Below are 17,307 nucleotides of genomic sequence, written 5' to 3' on the forward strand. Positions count from 1 at the left end.
AACCAATCAAAACTCTGTCATCTGAACGTCAGACTTTTTCATCGGTTTTCTGATCATTCTGATGCGATAATGTCATTCGTTTCATTTCTCGTTCGCATTCTCATCCATTGCTAACTATTTCGACTCAGATGAAAATTATTTCTTGTTGTCTGATGCAGATATATAAAGCTGAAAGATGTCTTTCGACAGTGATGAACTGGATATCCAACAAGAACTTAGAAATATAGAAAATGTTATCAACTTGACAAGGGCTAATATCGACTCTCTAAATGCAAAATTTGCCGACTTTCAGCATCCTCCTGCAATGTATGTGCAGGAGTATGAAGATCTTACATGTAAACTGCACGAACTGGAAGCTGAAGAACGGAAATTGATGGAACAGCTTAGTAATGGAAGGGAAAGTCCTGAAGATATCAGTGAACATAATCCAGCACCGAGTATTGTTAAACCTCAGGAAGACATAATCATAAGGCCTAAGTTCTTTCTAAGAGCTCATTTACCTAATGGAAGAACCAGTGTTCAGATTCGGGAGGGTTTAACACTTCGAGATGCTTTAGCTAGAGCTATGAAATTACGAAACCTGCATTGTGAAATGTGTTGTGTGTATGTTGGAGACCCCAGTAGGCCTATCAATTGGGATGTTGATATAAGTACTCTGAACTGCAAAGAAGTTACTGTTAAAATAATTGATAAATTTCCAATCCGTACTAGTATTTCCCATAATTTTGCTAGGAAAACTTTTTTCTCTTTAGTGTTTTGTGAGTGCTGTAGAAGACTTTTGTTCCAAGGATTTTATTGTAGGACTTGTGGTTATAAGTTCCATCAGAGATGTGCTGCAGGAGTACCTTCACTATGTCACCAGGTAAGTGCCAGTTTTTCATGTTCTTCGTAACAAGTCTGATGTCTGAGTGCTATTTTCATCTGATGAGATTATCTATGTGTGGCTCCTGAAGTTGATCCACATAATTTTGAATTCATTGAAGATTCTGATGATAAATCAGTTGGCAAAGTGAAGTCTCTTTTCGAAATTTTCAGTGTTGATTATCTTTTGCAGGTACGAGTAGCTGATGATTACTACAGGGCACTCCTGGCATTATCTGCTCATACCGATACTAGTGCAGGCATTCTGAATCCAGGACAAGCAGCTCTGGGGTTAACTGAACCAAGACATTCTCCTAGGCAAGGTACTCTGGGACATCAAGATAGATCAAATTCGGCACCCAATGTTTGCTTGAATAATGTCAAGATTCCCGGTGCTGAAGACTGTGCCAGGAATTTACAGTTGAATCAGTTAGGCAATGGGGATTCTATGTTGCACTGCCGAAGTACTCAAGCTTCACCAACGGGTTCTTTGCAACCAAGAAGGCCTCGAGCAAAATCCGCTGATGAGAGCAAACCTCTATTAGCACCTAGGGAGAGTATTGAAGATTGGGAGATACCCGCTGATGAAATCTTGGTAGGGGCACGCGTAGGATCTGGAAGTTTTGGAACTGTTTACAAGGCGCATTGGCATGGGCCTGTTGCTGTCAAAACATTGAACGTCAAAATACCTACCCTCGCGCAATTGCAAGCATTCAAAAACGAAGTTGCTGTACTAAGAAAGACAAGGCACGTCAACATCCTTCTTTTCATGGGTTGCGTTAGTAAACCTCAATTGGCGATCGTCACCCAATGGTGCGAAAGTTCGAGCCTTTATAAGCACCTTCATGTACTCGAAACGAAATTTCCTCTCTTTACATTGATAGAAATCGGCAGACAAACAGCTCAAGGAATGGATTATCTACACGCAAAAAATATTATACATCGCGATCTAAAATCGAACAATATATTTCTGCATGAAGATCTCACAGTCAAAATTGGGGATTTCGGTCTAGCCACAGCGAAAACTAGATGGGCTGGATCTCAGCAATTCCATCAGCCCACTGGTTCGATATTGTGGATGGCTCCAGAAGTCATTAGAATGCAAGAGGATAATCCGTACAGTTTCCAATCGGACGTTTACGCTTTTGGTATTGTTATGTTTGAAATGTTAGCTTTGCAGTTACCTTATTCACATATAAATAACAAAGATCAAATATTATTCATGGTAGGTAGGGGATATTTAAAACCGGATCTAACCAAACTACGGAGTGATACGCCAACAGCTCTAAGACGGTTATTACAAGACTGTATCAAGTTCGATAGAGATGACAGGCCACTTTTCAGACAAATACACGCCTCTTTAGAAGGATTGTTGAGAAATCACCCCAAAATAAATAGATCTGCCTCTGAGCCTAACATGAATCGAACGCAGTTACAGTCAGACGATTTCATTTTTCCATGTGCAAGCCCGAAAACTCCAGTCAATTTTGGACCAGGAAGTAACTTTTTGTTTTACAACGTGACCGCAGGTAATATTTAAGGTCATCAGGTCGAAAAAGGCATGAAAAAATATCGAAAAAATGGGAGTGGCTCCAATGTATCTGCCATAAAAATAAATTCAACAATCAACATTACTGGGTAGTCAACAAATCAACAACTTTTATGCAGTTTTCGTTTTACCCCAATATTCCTGGGAAGTTGAAAGAAGGGCAACAAGAACCATTCGACATTGCCACTTCTGTATAGTTTCGACTATTTTCAGAAAATAACATCGTTCAATGCAGTAATGTTGGTACAATTTCATCTAGCACTCTTTCACTTAAAAAATTTCTTAGATGTTATTATTTCTGGATTGGATGAATCACTGCTACTGTAGGAAATATTTATAATACTTCAGGATTATTCGAGATTTGAAAATGAAAAAAAAGTTGATGTGTAACAACAGACAAAAAGTCTTTGAAAAAAAAAAATCGTTATCAATGTTTATCTCTGGGAAGTTTGTGTACTAGCGGTTTGAACTTGAAGTGTATATTTTTTCAAGTCTTATCATTACCATTTCTGAGCTTGGTTTTTATCATGTCTGGAGTTTTGATTTTGTTCAGGAGAATGTTTTTATATGGAGGTCAAGACAGTGATTTCAATTTAATTTTATAGATTTACTGCTTCGATTTTGTGATGTCTCTTGTCCTTTTCCATATAATGTTTTGATTCATACTTTGCTCGATTCAGCTGTATTCTTTTTTTTTATATGTGCTCACAACTTACTGAAAAATCATTACTTATTATAATTAATTTCTTTGTTTCTAATACTTATATGTAACAGAAATGATGGTGAACTGATTTTAAACGCGTAATTTCTGCCTACTATGTATGTGTTATGAACACTTGTTACAATAATTGACACCTATTATTAAGTAATCTGTACAAATATTTGTCACTTGGGTGTTACTATTTAAGATGAATTTGCAACTGCACTACTATGTACATCCCAATAAATATTAAGAATTAGTTTAAACATTTTGGTCTCGTCATTCCACTACCATCATTTTTTTAGCAGGCTTACATATAAATCCAAGGAGTCAACCGTAAAAATGCAGTGCTAACACATCCATATGGAGATATTTATCTTATTTGGGTACAAATATTCAAGAAATTGCACTTCGAATACTTTTTTTCACTGTGCTTACGCAGACTTCTTCAATCTTTTTTGTTTCCCCTGTTTTGCCAACACAATTGCGGCCAAATTTCAGGTGATACCCATTAAAACAACATATTACTATTATAAATTTATTGGTCAAATAATTAAAATAATCAACGCTTTCTGCGCAATTGTAGGGAATTCCTCCTCAACCAGGCTGCTCTACGAGAACCACCCTTAGTTTGAGAGAATCTATGTCCTTTACCGATACCACGGGATGATTTACCGGCAGATGTCTTTCCTCTCAACTCACGATGTTTGTGTACGGCGTTAACAATCCAATTGATTTTAGGATCACGGCGAATAGCATTGTGAGAAGGATCAACCAAAATAACTTCATAGTATTTGTAAGCTCCGTCCTGCACAATCCAGTATGAATTCAACAATCTCAAACCTCCACATCGTCTTCCTACACGTTCCTCAGCAATAGCTTGATGGTTACGAACAGGCTTAAGCTCATTGACTCCATGGCTTTTAGGTTTACCATAAGTGGCACCCTTTGGCACTGGACGTTTGCGTCCTCCACGTCGGACACGAATACGGAAAATGACATAGCCTGAAATAAAAAATTCAATAGTATAAATTCAAAGTGTAATTGAAATGCTGAATCTGTAAGTAACAAATGCGCCTACAGCTACACTCTCAAGCTAACAAATCTCCATGTACAAGCCAATAAGTTATGGAAATTGTTGACACACATTTAATTCTTCTGGTTGAAGATTTTACCTTGTTTAGCTTTGTATCCTAAACGACGAGCTTTGTCTGGCCTGGTGGGTCTAGGAACTCTATGAAGAGTAGTTCTTTGCCTTAAATGAAAAGCTCTGATCCTATGCAAGAATCTGAAGATATCACTCTGTTTTTTTCGCCAAATTTCTTGAATATATTTAGACGAACCCATCGCGACTCCTAAAACAAAATATTGCTTATAAAAGATGCTTGAAGATAAAAGACTAGAAAATATGGGGAAATTCTAGAATTCAAATAAACAATAACGATAATTATTGCATTCTTTAAAATCGATCACTCTATATTTACAAGATAATTTAAGAAATTTCACCAACCTTCTCGCTCCGAATTATTAAACACCAAAAGAAAGGTGGAAGAGAAAATAACCTCTAAGAAATTTCGACTGTTTTTCGATTGTCAAGGAATTCCTTGACATTTCTGCATCACACTTATTCTTCTTCTTGATGCATTGGTTCAAAAAATCTAGAATAGAAAATTTTCATGATTTCCACGAAAAGGCTCTATCATATTATACGGAAAATTTTTGGATACATTCATTTTCGAGATCCTGATCTGGAATTTATAAAAAATATCAATGTAATATATAAATATGTATGAAAGAAAAATGTTGTAGTTCATATTCCTTGACGTTTGTGGTTTTTGACAAGGTAGTAAAATTGAAATCTTCATCGGAGACAAACAAAAATTTGAAAAAATCGGAATCCAAACTATTTGTTGTTTCGTTATCGCTAGTTCTATTTATATTATTATTATTAGTTATGGCACCATACAAGGGAATCCGAACCTACGTGAATTCTCGGAAGAAACCATTATCAGAGTCAGGACGAGCTTTGAATACACTGCTAGCTGTAAATTTGAAAAAAAGATTAGAAACATCCAACAATACGTCCGGACCTTCTAAGGAACAATCATTAGAAACCACATTCGATCGATTATTGAAAGGCAAAATTTATAACAATGTACAATTCAAGAACTTTCCTAAGAATGATCCTGCCAGTATCGAAAAGTCAACTAGTTCAATATTCAGTATAAGCACCAACACCTTCCATGAAGATCAAAATAAGGATATTGTTGACCAGTCATCTAATTCAAAGCGTTCTCTACAATTGGTTTTAGAAAGAAGTTCTCTTCATATACATAATTCAGAAAACCGAACAAATGGACATCGAGCAACTGATGAGGAATCGGTTATGGAGGACGTTACTAACATAGATTCTAGGAGAAATGAAATGGCACATGACAGTTTCTCCAAAGACAATAAAAATATGCATCCTCTTACTGATAAAAGAAGACAAAGGTATCATCGTTTCAAAAGTAAATTACTACTGATGAATAGCTTAGAGTTAGAAAGAAATGAAGACAATAGTTTCTACAATAATTTTGAACACTCGGTGAAAGGGGTATCTACACCTCAAAAATATTATCTCAGGAAACGTAGAAGACCTATATCGCTTAATCAAAGTAAGAATAATATGGAATCCCAAGAAACAGGGCATATAAATTTGTCAGCTATGGAAAGAATTAATTCCTGTGAGTATATTTACAACAGAAGATTTTATTATAGCCATTTTTTAACTAACAATGAATAGATTAGAAAAAGATTGAAAGTTGATCTACCCTGGAAGTGGATCAGAAGATCTGTAGATTTAATACATTGTGGCTTTAAACCAGAGGATTTACAAGTCCCAGAAGAACACTAAAAATTCTTAAACGAATCTCGCGATAATTTTTTTTAAATGTGAGAGCTTGCAGAACTAGCGCACCTAAGCTTTGCAGGAGCTGGTTTTTGCATTTTTATTATGATACTTTGAGCTGTAGTCAAGGTTGATATTCTCTAGCTATCCCCATCTATCCTTAAATGATGATTTCTATTAGTAGTTACTACTGATAATACTTGGAGTTCAATATCTATTAGAATTACCAAGTACTAGCTATTTAGTCAATGTAGTAGTTACTACCCCCAATTGATCCCAACACAATGGGATCGCTTCATTTACATTTCAAGTATATTGCTTATACCTATTGTTGTTCATCAACAATTTTGGTGAGTATTTAATCCACCTATACAAATTGTTCTTTTAGTTCTGATTATTATATTAATTCTTAGTAAGATTATTATGATTCTGAGTGTAATAGTTATTGGACAACATTTTCAGCTGTGTTCAGTAATGAGCAGGTATCTCTGTCAATAAGTCATTTTTATTCTCAAATAAATAATGAAAGCTCAAATAGTACTAGAAATGTAAGACGGAAAAGCTTACACAAAGATGAACTGTGCCTTGGAGATCAAGATGAGATTATTGACATTGAAGATTCTATAAATCCAACAAGTAGTACTCCACTTAATCTAAACGTTTCAATACCTGAAGATTCAACAAGTCTATTAACAAAATCATATGGAATTATTAATGATTGGAGTAACAGATGTCCAAGCCCAAATATCTTTTCCAGCAATCAACAAAGTAAAGTCAATCATAAGAAAAAATCAATTGTAAATAAGTACAAATTCAAAAGAAGAAAAGACAGCAAACTCTTCCAAAAAACTCAGGTGATATTGAAACATATGCCCCATTTAGATAATATTTTAAAAAATGCTTGTGAAAATTCAACGCCTCTTGAAGTTGACTTTTTGAATGTGAAAAATGTATCCAACAATTATATAACTAGACGTAGAGTGATTCCTAAAAGGAAAAAATCTCACCCAGCTGAAAATTGTCCAATAGATTTAGACCAACTGGAGTTGAGTAAGTTGAGAACATCCTTTGTTAGGCTTGAATCGATAGGAGATTTAACAAAAAGACTGACCTCTAATAGGAATAGTTCAGAGTCAAATTCAATTGACAGAAAAACATTTGCTGAACTGAAAAAAACAGGGAAAACCAAAGAAGACATTCCTTCCGTCAAAATAGGCGAGAATACTGGAAGAAATAGTGGAAATCATGAGAGCTTTATAGATGAGCATTTCAGGAATATACCAAAGGTTTTGTTAGAAAGACATGTCTTCCCAGAAAACATTTGCACTAGAAAATCCTATACCTCTGATATCAGTTTGGATTTGTGTAATTTATCAACACCTTTAAATTCCCCCAATAAATTTAGGGGGTTCGATGCTAGCATGAGCACGTGTGAAGACTCCCAGATGAAAATGAGAGAAAATATTATTAGAAAAAGCCAAGACCATAAGCTGGAAGCTCGGAAAACTTCGCCATTAACTAAGAATAACTTCCAAATTAAAGACTGCTTTGTTATATTGGAACGAATGAACTTTGACTCAATATTGGGTAGAAGAAAAATCCAGTCAGAACTAGAAGATAATAAATCCAAGAAAAAATCGAGTGACTGCTGGGTTGTTCTCAATGACAGTAAAAATATATCTAGGGGAAGCAATACTGAAGAAAATGAAGTTTTAGAAGAATTCAACTGGATAAAACCTCAAATAAAAGATTTCGTGAGACTAGAAGCAGGAAAAAAATTCAGACGCTCCATTGCCATATTGAAAAAAAATATGGAGGAAAAATTGAACATTTCAGGTTTGTTGAATTTAGTATGAGTATTTTATCAGTGAAATACATAGTTTTTGTATTTAAACGGAATAACAACAAATGTTATAGGAAGAATAGATCCAGCAAGCCGAATGACTGTTGGGAGGAGAAATTCAGTGAAGTTAATTCCAGTTTCACCCACGAAAAATCAGTTGACTGAGCTAGCAAGTTTTGCTTTCAATAATTCTGGTGAGTACACAGAATATTGATGTCTTTTATAAAATATTTATCTTATATTGAATCCTTCGATCAACCATTGTGTGAAGAAGGAACCTGTTCTCACTGGTATTATTGAATACTGTTTGAAAAAAGTTTAAAATTGAGATTCCGCTTTCATTTTGCTTATGCGTGTTAGAGACCCTCCTTATTTTACATCTTTACCCTCCACTGTAATGAAATCAAAAAGCTGACACCATTAAAAGAAAACTTTCTATCTTTTATGACCGAACCACAGACTTATTTCATTATTTGTTTCTGTGACGTTTCGAGGAAGAAGAAACTTTCTAAGAACTACTCTGTAATCTGTGAACTGGGTCGTCGTCGTTGATCATCGACTGGCCTAAGCAACTTTGTGCAATCACTGCAATCTTTTGTGTTTTCCTCCAATTCGAGAACATCATTTCTTAACAAGAAAGATTCAGAGTGCGTGAATTGTATTGGATGAGTTTTAAGGTTGAAGAAATCAAGTGTGGAAGTGCCAGTTGTATGTACTTCTCTACGTATAATCCTTCAACAGGTTATGCATCTTTACGACAATCAGGCAGACGGTCGTCTTTGGAAGAAGTCGAAAGCTACCTTAGTTGCCAAAAATTTACTGATCAATTAACTGCCAGGGATATTGTTCTAAAAAGATGTGGACAAACACAACCATTAAACTTCGAAACATGTTATCCAACAAGGTGAGTCTTGAACTTTAATACCTCGTTATCAGTGAATTAATTTGTGCAAATGTCTTACATATGATTTTTTAATCATCATGCCGAATCTTATTGATCAAATATTTTAACAGCCTTGGCAAAGTTCCAATTTGTGTAATATCTTTTTTGATGTCAACAGGAAGGATCTTGAAAGAATTCTTCGATGGTTAGGGCTTGTCTGTTAATTGTGATTCTCCTTTGTAGACTTGAAATAACTCATTGATTCTTTTTAGATAATCAGGATTTCATTGTTGTTAGTTGAATGACTGTGACTCATGCTAATGTTATTTATATTTTGCTTTTGGTCTAGAAAATGTTGAAAGGGGTGGGAATTTTGTTGTTTCTTTTTGAAGTGAGCCTTAAAATATTTTTGAAAGGATAGGTTAGGTTATTTTATGAAATATCTTTTTCAGTGCCCTTCAACACTGCCAGAAGATTGGAGAGGGAGTGTTTGGAGAGGTATTCATGATACGAGACAAGGATGGCTCCACAACTGTGATGAAAGTCATACCGATAGAAGGCGAACAAATCGTTAATCTTGAAAAACAGAAGACATTTGGAGAAATTTTATCCGAGATAATCATTTCTATGGAACTGAGCAATTTGAGGATGAGCAAGCGAAACAACACTGACGCCTTTGTTAAAGTCAAGAATATAAATTGTGTAGAAGGATGCTATCCAGACAGACTCTTGGAACTTTGGGAGCTGTATGATGAGAACAAACAATCTGAAAATGATTCGCCTGAGATGTTTCATTCTAACCAACTTTATATTGTCCTTGAACTGGCAAATGCTGGACAAGACTTGGAATCTTTCCAGTTTACAAATGCTCAACAGTCATTGGCTGTCTTTGAACAGGTGAATTTTTTTTCTTCATTCTGAGCAGAGTTCTGTGTGTGAAGTTGGCCCAGCACAAATTTTCGTGTTTCTCTAAGTTTTGTCATTTGAAGGAGAAGTTGAATGTTCAACTTCACATACATCAGGGTTAAGGACGTCTGGAATATTTCTACAAATCTTGATGTGGTGATAACCAAATCGTTTTTAATATAATTTTCAGATTACTTGTGCTTTAGCTGTAGCAGAAAGTCAACTACAATTTGAACATAGGGATCTCCATTGGGGCAATGTGCTGATACTGCCTACTGAAAGCAAAAACACCACCTTTGTTTTAGATGGTAAGGAGATCATTGTAAATAATAGAGGCGTTAAAGCTACTATTATCGACTTCACCCTCTCACGTATCAAGCATGAGGATGTGATCATATTCAATGATCTTTCCATGGATCAGGATCTCTTCACAGCTAAAGGAGATTATCAGTTTGACATCTACAGAAAGATGCAAGAAAACAATGGGTAAGTTTTAAACTTGATCAGTTAACAGTGTTAATTTTATTCAATTTTTGAAATTTACTATGATCTAAATACTTTTTTGTAATCGTGATGATTTGTTACAGGAACAGATGGCAACCTTTCAAACCATATAGCAATATTTTATGGTTACATTACATCTTGGGCAAGGCAATCAGTGGTTTTCGTTACAGAAATGTAAAATCCAAACAGCATAAGTCGTCAATGGCAATTTTGAAGGCTTATGAGGATCAAATATTGGATCATCATAGTACTGTCGATTTTATAGAGAAGAACTTCACTAACCAGATTTTGATTCATTGATTGTTGTAACTGTTGGAAACATTGAAAATGTGCCTGTATGTATTTATATATTTGATATTAAATGAAAATATTTTTCTTTAAACTGTGTTTATTTCAATGTCCATCCTTTATCCTACAGAAAACTTCTGTCACAAGCAGTTATGTAAACAATAACTCAGTTTGGATGAGTTTGCTGCGGAAAATGAACTTTGCGCACGTGTTAGGATCGATATTTTTTCCTACTAGTGTTTAACATTTTTATTATTTGATAGAAAGAAAAGCTTCTGTGTTTGTTGCACAGAATACAAATATATGCTTGTGATTACTGAGCTATTATTCACTGATTGGATATCATTCACTAATCACTTGTGATTTATGAGCGATAATTCACCGATCTATCAAACTTCACAGTCACAAAAGGGTTCGCACGTATATACTAGGTGAGTCTTTGACTCTTACAAATATTATAACTGTAGATTCTTGAGGTCAAAAGTTTTCCTATGACATTTTTTCAGATTCGGCCCTGATAAAAAGATATATCCATTTTAAGTTTTCATAATGAGCTATGCCACCCCTGGTGAAACAAAATTCCCTTCAGAATAACAAGCTAAATCTATGACAACACGTCTGTGGATCTTTTAAACAGAGTTGTGCTCAGCCAAAGTACCCAATTTTTCGAATTTTACTCCAAAACGGCGCATTATACAAGAAAATGTGAGGAATATTTTCATTTTACAAAACGTTCAAATATTCATTAGATAGCGTCCAACTTTTTTTCATTAAGAGTAGGGTTCTTTTAATATTTGGTATTTTTATGGTAAATAATAGTCATAATAAGAAAACTGAAAGGCGTGGGTGATATAAGTGAAAAACTATATAGTTTTTCGTAATATATATTACGAAATTTATTTCATTTGATAGAACCGAATTCCTTTTAAAATCAGGGGGTCATAGCTCCGCTATCTTGAATGACGATTTTTGGCGAAATGATTTATGTTGATGACTTGTATCTCAGTCAAGCCTCATCTTGGAAGACACCCTGTATATTAGTTTTTCTTCTCATCTGGTAGGTAGATTCGATGTTCTTCATATTGCATGTCAACGTTTTGTGATAAGAAATGAAACTACGATAGTTTCCATGAAGCCAATTTAATAGAATGAAAATATAGCATTTTTCGATAACATAATTCTAATTTCATTCGAATAGGCGGATATTAATTTGTAATCCTCCTTGATTTCACGAACTAAAATCTCCTCGAAGCCAGCGCTTTGCGTCTCTCGTGTCATTTCCGTACGTTTTACCGAATCTGAAACAATAAGATGCTTTATTCATTACCGTGGCACATAAATAAACAATAAGACAGGTTCAGTTGTAACTTTTAGCATTGACAATTGAACCACTCGATGGCAATGTATCGAAGGCGAAGTACCTACACTTTTCTTGGACATGAACGTGCTGAGCATTATATTCTTATTGAATCATTATAGATCCTACTTATTTCGAGTCTAGGATTTTTACCCAAAAGAGGACAAGTTTCTCAATCTTGGGAAGTGTAGGTACCTACGCTTTGAATTTAACACTTAATTCTTGTTACAACTTGAATTTTATTGTATTGATGAAAAGATATATTGAAAAGAATAATAATACTGTTTTAAGACATTGTGTTTAAGCTTTTGGTAGAAATGACTTTTCGAAATAAAAAGCAATGAAAAGCGATGAAATATTATAGTAAGTCGAAAAATTAAGTAAATCACCTAAGTCATAGAGGAATAATTGCCATTTACCTGAATATAGCTCCTGGAATGTGTCCGCAGTAATTTGGTAGCTGCCCAACATGTCTGTGATAGATTTCTGAAGGCTGTATCAGCAGAGGAGGATCCGGTCTGCTGATGCTAACCGGTGACCACTCTGTACTCAACCTCTTGCGGTAGTTGGAGGTGAAATCACAAAGGGCGCTGTTGGTCATTGCCTCGTTCGTTTTTCCGAAATTCGCATAACCGAAAGGTACATGTCCAGCAAAACCTGAAAGATAAAGGGGAATGTGTTGACCACCGCTTGACACGAAGAGAATTCGTGGGACAATTCAACTCGTTTTAACCTGCTAAAAATGGCGAATTTATGAGACCTCTCGTGCTTTCTTACCCTTTTTCCCGCACTAATGCTTCATTTTATATGGAAGGAATAGAAAAATATGGCACTAATTCAATGATTTCCTAAAGGCCGTTTATTTTAACATTTTGAATGGCGCATTGAGTGGTGATTCCTAAAACCGAGCATGTGAGGGATTTTTTCTGTTTCCAAATAAATTTGGATTTTGTACGTACGTGAGATTCTTATTTATTTTGCCTATTTCATTTAGAATTCCTCATTTTCGAAACTTACGGTATTTCTGAAGCTGCGAGAAAGAATTATACAGTCGATCGTACATTATGATTTCATTCGCGGAAAAAATCAACACTGATAATGAAGATGATGAATGATTTCAGTCAAACTCTGAACTGACACCTATCTTGAAATTTAGAATGATCGAATTACTTGTTGGCATAGTTACATCGAACATTGACGAAACTATATGGAGGATTCCCGGAGGATTCCCTCCATAGATTAAACTGTTGGGTGTTAGTCGTTGGTGAGCATGTGAATTTGGGAAATGCTTCATCCGATGTTTGTTCCTATCCTGATTTACGTGTTCAATGGATAGTTAGTTATGGGAAGAATTTATGTATGAGGGAGAGCAAGGCCCACACTGATGGACTAAAAAGGTATAGTTGAAAAATTCGAAAAATGGTGTTGTTTTGTATGAAAAATCCGACGAGTACGAAGGTAATAGTGTAACGTTGATTATGGAAATGTTGCTCGGTGCAATCGTTCGGTATTGACGAATATCTAAGAATCCCAATCTACTTGGTAATTTTTCGAACTTTAGACACATGTATCTCCCAGAAAAATCATCGTAGATCTAAATGCGATACATATTTCAAAAGAGAGTCTCCTAGTGTAATAAATATCGCAATTTCATCAAGTTTGGCGCAACCGTTTTGTCCTGACGAATTTTTAACTGAACCCAGCTTTTTCATGAATTTTCGAAGGTCAGTTTTCGAGTCGTTTATCTGTCAATAAAAGTAACCGTAGATGGAAATGTGGTACACATTCTGAAAGAGCACCTCTTCTAGTTATAAATCTGAAAATTTCATCCATCTAGGTGCAACCGTTTTGTCTTGACGAATTTTTAACTGAACTCAGCTTTTTCAGGATTTTTCGAAGATCAGCGTTCGAGTCGTTTACTTCTCAATGAAAGTAACCGTAGATGAAGTTGTGATACATATTCTGAAAGAGCAACTCTTCTCGTAATAAATCTGAGAATTTCATCCATCTAGGTGAAACCGTTCGGTCTTGACGAATTTTTAACTGAATCCAGCTTTTTCAGTATTTTTCGAAGGTCAGCTTTCGAGTCGTTTATCTCTCAATAAAAGTAACCGTAGATGAAGACGTGATACATATTCTGAAAGAGCAACTCTTCTAGTAATAAATCTGAGAATTTCATCCATCTAGGTGCAACCGTTCAGTCTTGCCGAATTTTTAACTGAACCCATCTTTTTCAGGATTTTTCGAAAGTCAGCTTTCGAATCGTTTATCTCTCAATAAAAGTAACCTAAAATGGAAATGTGATACATATTCTGAAAGAGCAACTCTTCTATTAACAAATTGGAGAATTTCATCCATCTAGGTGCCACCGTTCGGTCTTGACGAATTTTTAACTGAACCCATCTTTTTCAGGACTTTTCGAAGGTAAGCTTTCGAGTCGTTTATCTCTCAATAAAAGTAACCGTAGATGGAAATGTGATACATATTCTGAAAGAGCAACTCTTCTAGTAATAAATCTGAGAATTTCATCCATCTTGGCGCAACTGTTCGGTTTTGATGAATTTTTAACTGAACCCAGCTTATTCAGGATTTTTCGAAGATCAGCATTCGAGTCGTTTATCTCTCAATAAAAAATCCGTAGATGGAGATGTGATGCATATTCTAAAAGTTATAGATCTAGAAATTTTATAGAGCTCGGTCCAACGCCCATATCAAGTTTTAAATCTTGCACAGTAAAAATTATGTTTTGAAATCATCACCTTTCACCAATTTCTTTCCGGGATCTGTGTTGTCCATGAAATAGGGACTCTGCGAACTTCTTGGTGGACTCAGAGGGGCCTCATCCACCGGTAAATTACGAAGTATGTTGGCACATTCCGGCCTCACTTCAAGTAGAGGCAACTGGAATTGACTTTGAGCCAACTGAAACAAAACAATACATTCGGTTCGATCGAATAATACAAACGTTTATATCACCTCTCTATCTTCTAAATTTTTTGGATCCCATTTGTTGTCTTGCAGAGCTCCGATCCTCATCAAATTGTTCAGAGCTCTTCTATCTGCACTCTGCAATTTCTCGAAATCCGAAAGTGCCTCCGTGGCTTGCACGGAAAGCCTCTGCCCAAATTTGCCATGTTCCCTCGGAATGAAGCCTTAAAACGTGAATATCATAGATAAAAAATATGATAGGTATGCAGTGTTGATTCATAACATTGATATCAATTTTATTAAATAGGTATTGAGAGCTGGGATTCAGAATTTTTTTCTCGAAAGTTAATTTTTCAGAAATCTTACCCTCATAACCAGGTATTATAGGATGTTTATATACGACATCCCCAAAACGTGATCTGGCATTGACAAGATCGATTTCATTTTTGGCTGGTCTGGTAACCTAAGGAAACAAAATTGCCTTAGTTCTGTATATTACAAATAACAAATAAAAAAATCTTCATAAATGTATCATTCCACTATTCCAGATTATTTCAACTAAAAAATCAAGATAATTATTGAGTTATTCTGTCCCCACTTTTTATTTCTCGAACACCTATTCAGCTAAAGTCGTATTTGATGAAGAAAATCAATTTTATACTGTGATATGCGAAGAATCGCTGTCGATGATCAAAACAGTATTCATAACTGTTTAACATTGGGCTGAATTTCATCGTTTACGAATATTATGGAAAATATGTTTTGTCCTTAATTAGGTACTGAATTTTCATGCTTTCAACTCAATTTTCTGGAACCACTAGCTGAATTTGGATTGGTACCAAAATCGTGTGCTATCTCTAATCGTTTTCTTCTTCAATCCATCCGTTTTCAAGGTTCAAATCAAATTTTAGGAATAATATAGTTGGAATTTATGGTGAGGTTTACAATATTGCCAATTTTAGCCCCTCTTATCTCTGACTTTACATGTCTCACTCTCACACCTTATCAGCACTAGTGTTGGGGAACAGGGAAACCTTTAAAGGAATTCGAATTCATTGGAACCTACCTGGAAGTCATCAGCTGTTCTATCAGACAACACTAGTTTTTCAGCGTGATGTACTGTTGGGTCCAAGATTACTTTGTGGGTTGTAGTGCCATAAGTATCACCAATTCGATACTTGTATTGGGGGCAGTATCCAGTATACCTAAAAAAAGTTTTGAACAGTATGGAATTTCAATAAAAAATTTCTGGCGTCAATGAAGGAAGAAAAAACGAGTAAAAAGAATTTTTTTAACAGAAAATTTGTTCTCAAATATAAATGTAGGTATATTTTTTAGGTCATAGTTGTCAGATATTCGACAGCTATATAACTATAACTGCTGTATTTCTTGGAATTTTGAATTGATTATGATTTCGGCATTATGTTCAGCTTCTAGATGATTTCCTTTTCCTTCTATATTGAAAATAAAAAAAAAACTCATAATATATCAGTGTATCTTTAATAGCAATAATAGAGATAGTTCCACCTTTCTATAATGAATTAGAACTGAACACTTACCCTGGTATATAATGAGGATTTGGTGTTGATACCAGCTCCATCTCGATTTAAACGATTCGAATAATTTTTGAGCCCTTTTACTTAATACACATTAATTTCTTTCCCCATTTGACCGTTTATGGAAATTTTCGAGAAAACCCCTCACATTACTTCCACATAATTTGAATGATACCTTAGGTAAAAACGTCAAAAAGGTTTTCTATAGAATATTGACACCTATCATTTCGGTCCTATGTCCAATTTTTTTTTTTGCTGATTATTTTCGTTTAGAAATTCATGTATCTGCGTTGGAATACATCAAGAGTTAGGGAACGTATCACGAATATACAGAGTGTGTGGAAAGTAACGCACAAAATTCTCTTCAGTATTCATTATTAATGATATATGACAATAAATTTATCGACAAAATATCAAAATTTGCTTATATCTTCAAGACAAATGAAGATATCGTGAAACGGTTTCCACTAATGGACTTTTCACGAAAATCTAGGCCAAGACTTCCCTCAAAGTTTTGCCCTATCTAGTCTGGAAGTACCAGAAACAGCAACAATCAAGCAATTTGCGATACACTGCACCTACGGGGATGTATTGATATCTAGTTAGTCTAGACCAGTTCACGCCAAAAAAAAATATGGCGTTACCATATCAACGAACAATAACTCATTAGGAGTGTCAGTGTATAGTTTGAGGTCAAAAAAGTAAACCAGAGTTACGTAATAACGTAATAATAAATAAAAAAGATGTCCACCGAAATTGTGAAAATCGGAAAATTGGAGTATCCAGCCATCATCAAGTACCTGTATTTAAAAGGGTTAAGAGGTAAGGAGATTTACGAAGATATGCTTAATACTCTTGGTGATCAATGTCCTTATTCGTATGCGACCGTGAAAAATTGGAGTACAACCTTCAAAAGAGGTAAATTTTCCATTGAATATGATGACCGATCGGGAAGGCCAGTTTCTGAGTCAGTCCCCGAAAATATCGATGCAGTTCATGGCATGATTTTATCAGACCGTCGAATTCACGTTGATTTGGACAT

The 17,307-nt window shown here is 35.2% G+C and overlaps 3 protein-coding genes across 3 annotated transcripts; 1 reads left to right on the forward strand and 2 right to left on the reverse strand.

Annotated features, from left to right (window-relative positions):
- The first annotated feature begins 18 nt into the window (after positions 1–18).
- LOC123316013 (serine/threonine-protein kinase pakG-like) lies at positions 19–10,518 on the forward strand. The gene is made up of 9 exons (XM_044901923.1): positions 19–862; positions 1,055–2,398; positions 4,954–5,836; positions 6,463–7,836; positions 7,918–8,037; positions 8,585–8,747; positions 9,179–9,623; positions 9,823–10,118; positions 10,220–10,518. Exons 1-9 carry the CDS (start codon positions 176–178, stop codon positions 10,434–10,436), a joined length of 5,529 nt encoding a protein of 1,842 aa, XP_044757858.1. The 5' UTR covers positions 19–175; the 3' UTR covers positions 10,437–10,518.
- Positions 3,635–4,746, reverse strand: LOC123315753 (60S ribosomal protein L15). The gene is made up of 3 exons (XM_044901589.1): positions 4,621–4,746; positions 4,286–4,465; positions 3,635–4,115 (listed from the first exon to the last, which is right to left on the reverse strand). Exons 2-3 carry the CDS (start codon positions 4,455–4,457, stop codon positions 3,673–3,675), a joined length of 615 nt encoding a protein of 204 aa, XP_044757524.1. The 5' UTR covers positions 4,458–4,465; positions 4,621–4,746; the 3' UTR covers positions 3,635–3,672.
- A 1,031-nt stretch (positions 10,519–11,549) lies between the features above and the next one.
- LOC123315246 (UPF0605 protein CG18335-like) lies at positions 11,550–16,475 on the reverse strand. Its single transcript, XM_044900864.1, has 7 exons — positions 16,269–16,475; positions 15,776–15,914; positions 15,076–15,172; positions 14,758–14,933; positions 14,541–14,703; positions 12,201–12,438; positions 11,550–11,722 (listed from the first exon to the last, which is right to left on the reverse strand). Exons 1-7 carry the CDS (start codon positions 16,307–16,309, stop codon positions 11,653–11,655), a joined length of 924 nt encoding a protein of 307 aa, XP_044756799.1. The 5' UTR covers positions 16,310–16,475; the 3' UTR covers positions 11,550–11,652.
- Between the last annotated feature and the right edge of the window lie 832 nt (positions 16,476–17,307).

This window comes from Coccinella septempunctata, chromosome 6 (genome assembly GCF_907165205.1).
Source record: "Coccinella septempunctata chromosome 6, icCocSept1.1, whole genome shotgun sequence".
Taxonomy (NCBI): Eukaryota; Metazoa; Arthropoda; class Insecta; order Coleoptera; family Coccinellidae; genus Coccinella; species Coccinella septempunctata.

Excerpts from the sequence above, each read along its gene's own strand:
- LOC123316013 (XM_044901923.1), top strand. The coding sequence starts at position 176 with ATGTCTTTCGACAGTGATGAACTGGATATCCAACAAGAACTTAGAAAT. Across the intron at positions 7,837-7,917 it reads GGAAAAATTGAACATTTCAG|GAAGAATAGATCCAGCAAGC; the intron begins GTTTGTTGAATT and ends CAAATGTTATAG. Across the intron at positions 8,748-9,178 it reads GAAACATGTTATCCAACAAG|TGCCCTTCAACACTGCCAGA; the intron begins GTGAGTCTTGAA and ends TATCTTTTTCAG.
- LOC123315753 (XM_044901589.1), bottom strand. The coding sequence starts at position 4,457 with ATGGGTTCGTCTAAATATATTCAAGAAATTTGGCGAAAAAAACAGAGT. Across the intron at positions 4,116-4,285 it reads AGGATACAAAGCTAAACAAG|GCTATGTCATTTTCCGTATT; the intron begins GTAAAATCTTCA and ends TTTTTATTTCAG.
- LOC123315246 (XM_044900864.1), bottom strand. The coding sequence starts at position 16,309 with ATGGAGCTGGTATCAACACCAAATCCTCATTATATACCAGG. Across the intron at positions 15,915-16,268 it reads AATCCTCATTATATACCAGG|GTATACTGGATACTGCCCCC; the intron begins GTAAGTGTTCAG and ends AACTTTTTTTAG. Across the intron at positions 15,173-15,775 it reads GAACAGCTGATGACTTCCAG|GTTACCAGACCAGCCAAAAA; the intron begins GTAGGTTCCAAT and ends TTGTTTCCTTAG.